The sequence below is a fragment of the Dermacentor silvarum genome, chromosome 10, assembly GCF_013339745.2.
Source record: "Dermacentor silvarum isolate Dsil-2018 chromosome 10, BIME_Dsil_1.4, whole genome shotgun sequence".
Lineage (NCBI taxonomy): Eukaryota > Metazoa > Arthropoda > Arachnida > Ixodida > Ixodidae > Dermacentor > Dermacentor silvarum.
The window spans coordinates 11,837,708-11,840,807 of NC_051163.1; the positions used below are offsets into that span (position 1 = coordinate 11,837,708).

At 45.8% G+C, this 3,100-nt stretch overlaps 1 protein-coding gene across 1 annotated transcript; it reads right to left on the bottom strand.

Annotated features, from left to right (window-relative positions):
* Positions 1–774: 774 nt before the first annotated feature.
* On the bottom strand, positions 775–2,149 carry LOC119432015 (omega-amidase NIT2). The gene has a single exon (XM_037699463.2). It carries the CDS (start codon positions 1,727–1,729, stop codon positions 878–880), a length of 852 nt encoding a protein of 283 aa, XP_037555391.1. The 5' UTR covers positions 1,730–2,149; the 3' UTR covers positions 775–877.
* Positions 2,150–3,100: the final 951 nt, after the last annotated feature.

The following is a 3,100-nucleotide window of genomic DNA, read 5'->3' on the forward strand; positions in this document are numbered from 1 at the left end:
CAGACAGGGTAGTTGTGGCTGTGGCTTTGTGGTCCTTCTAAGCTGCAGTCAGCATGCATGTTTTGCTGATTTGCCTTGACCCTACATGTTGCTTGTAGACGTGTGCCATTTTTCAAGCACGTTTGGCATAATGGTGAACCCAGACTGAAGCTGAAGTAGAGTAGTTGTCCAGGTGCGAAGAAGGCCAGGCAGTGGGTGGTTTTTCAGAAGTAAAATAAAATGTGGCTTCTGAAAACAGCAGTATTTTAATGAAATTCATCATAAAATAGGTTTAATTAGCATGTCAATGCCAGTCTGATATTGCATTATTACCAAGCATTCTTTACATGTTTAAAAATCTGAAAACAAAGGGGCTATCCTTGCGCCGATAACATTTTGAATACTTCTTGTCTTCCTTTCCTGTATGTGTTGTCTTTTTGTTACGCTTATTTTCCTCATCAGCGATGAATACTTCTTATCAGTGTTATGCAAGTTGTCAGTCGTAATCCTTCATGCATCATGTAAACTTGTAAATAGCAAGTGCTGTGGGTACAATAACAGTGGCGCCCCACTGCTGGCTCGGATCCCTATCCTCCCTCAAAAATCCCAGTCCCCTCTATTCAACTTGTTGAGACTGCTGGAAAATTGAAACACTGGGTCTGTTCCCTTATAGCGTCCCTTAACACTATCACAGTCATGATTCACCTAACACAAGTAAACATCACAGAAACTGGTGAGGTGACGATAACACCAATAAAGGTCCAGCACAGACTGCACCATCTGCTTCAATATATATATATATTTTTTTCCAGCAAAAGAGATTTATTTGCTACTGACAAGACATTGTGTACTAAGCCGTGGCTCATCAAGAGTTTCTATCTGCAAAGTTGAATTGATCTTATATGGCGTGGTTACCGTCACCTATACTCACAACATCGTAAAGATCGTCCCTTTTCTGCTTCGTAATCGGTATTTGGTTTCTGACGGCCTCTAGGTGCTCCAGGTCAACCTCGCCGATGACCAGCTCTTCCTCGGCACCCGCTGAGGTGACCACTTTGCCCAAGGGATCAACCAGCATGCTGTGACCCCACGCAACGTAAGAGGCACTTTCATCTCTAGCCGGAGACGCAGTGGCCACGTACACCTGATTGTCGACTGCCCTACCGCGCTGCAGCAACTCCCAGTGGAGTGGCCCGGTCGTCATGTTGAAAGCGCCCGGGTAGAAGAGCAGCTTGCAACCCTGCTTAGCGTAGAGCTGCGCCATTTGGGCAAAGCGCAGGTCGTAGCAGATGCCGAGGCCCACTCTGCAGTAAGGGGTGTCGAACGTCGTCAGGCTGTTGCCGGCCGTGAAGCTGTCGGACTCCTTGAACGTTATCTTTCCGGGAATGTCGATGTCGAAGAGGTGAACCTTGCGGTGCTTAGCGAGCATCTTGCCGTCGGGACCGTAGACGAGACAAGTGTTGTAGAGTTTGCCGTTCTCCGTTTCAGCCATGGAACCACCGATGAGATAGACGCCGTTTTCTTGCGCCGCTTTAGACAGCATTTCACTCGTTTCGCCGGGGATCGACTCGGCGTACTTGGGGAAGTACTGAGCGCCGTATGGGAACCCGAAGCATTCCGGCAGACACACGAGCTTGGCGCCGCTGGTTGCAGCCTTCTTGATTTCATCCCCGGCACGTGCTAGATTTTCTGCTTTGCTCGCTTTCACTGCGAGCTGGACGAGCGCGACACGAAAGCTGGTGCTGGCCATTGTCAATCTTTCCTGGCAAGCGGGCAAACTTACAAGTAGGCGGTGATGCACGGGGGTGTAGTAGAAAATCACCTGACTCGCTGCAGAGGCCGGCTTTTGCAGCAGCGTATCATGCCAAAGCTTAAAAGCAAAACTCGAAAACAGCTGCGCGTGAAAGAACAGGGCAACAGATAACACCTACACAAGCAGCTATAAACGTTGGGCACAGGAACAGACGCCTTCCGAGAGCAAGGACTTCATGTAGCCCCTCGTCGAGAGCTCAAGCACAGACCGATATTACGGCGGCTAGCTATTCAACAGGTATCAAGCGCCCAATGTTATTTCGACGGCCGAGAGAGGAGGTGAAGGAATCAATACCTGAAAATGCCACCAATCTCTAATATATTACCGTAGAGATCGCTGGGAAAAGCCATGGAGCACAACAAAAAGCCATAAAATAAAACGTGTGTGACTTAACCGGAAGTTGCGTAATCTCAAGTGGAAACGTCACATAACGCGGGTGTTTTGAAAACGCGCAGATGCGGTCGGAACAACGCCATGTGTTGTGGCTCGAATGAACAAAACTACTTATATAACATAAATGGCTGTACGTGTTTCCGGACTGTTGCGGTGTGATGTGCCTTTGAAGTGTTCGAATTCCTTCAGAGCGGTCGCACAATAGTGCGCGTCAGTTTTTTTTTTTTTTTTTTTTTTTTTTTTTTTTTTTTTTCTTCCGAGACGGCTGAGTTCTGGCACGGAACAAGCAGGCAGGGAGCAGAGGTAATCACCTGCTTGAAGCCGACGTAAACGTAAAGAACAATGCCAAACATGCTTTACATAATATTCTGTACTAAAGGTAGCTTAGCCCATACGTATAAAGGTTCCAAAGCAAGTACACATCATAAAGAATTGCAATATATTTAGTTATGCAAATCGTCCGGCATTCATGGCTGTACAGTGCAATATAGACGAACGAATAAATAAATAAATAAATAAATAAATAAATAAATAAATAAATAAATAAATACTAATAACAAATAACAGCATTCAGCTGTTAGTAATTGAGACCGGGGTAAATTTTTTTAAATACATAATAATACAATTGAACTGCACCAATTGTAATTTTGCACTAGTCCGGCCTAGCAAAGGGTCACAATTTCGCGTTCAAATACAGGGACGTGACATATCCCGAATAATGTTGCCCGATTTTTCACAAATTTTTATCGCGATGGCGGTCGGTAGCGTTCTCCCAGGAGAACGAGTTGAACTGTGCGTCGTTTGCAATCACACTTTTAACGCTGCGGAGGTCTTGCATACCTAATTTACTGCGAAAGCCGCAATTATTCCACGCATTTTGAACTTCACATAGAGACCACCCATAAGCTGTCTTTT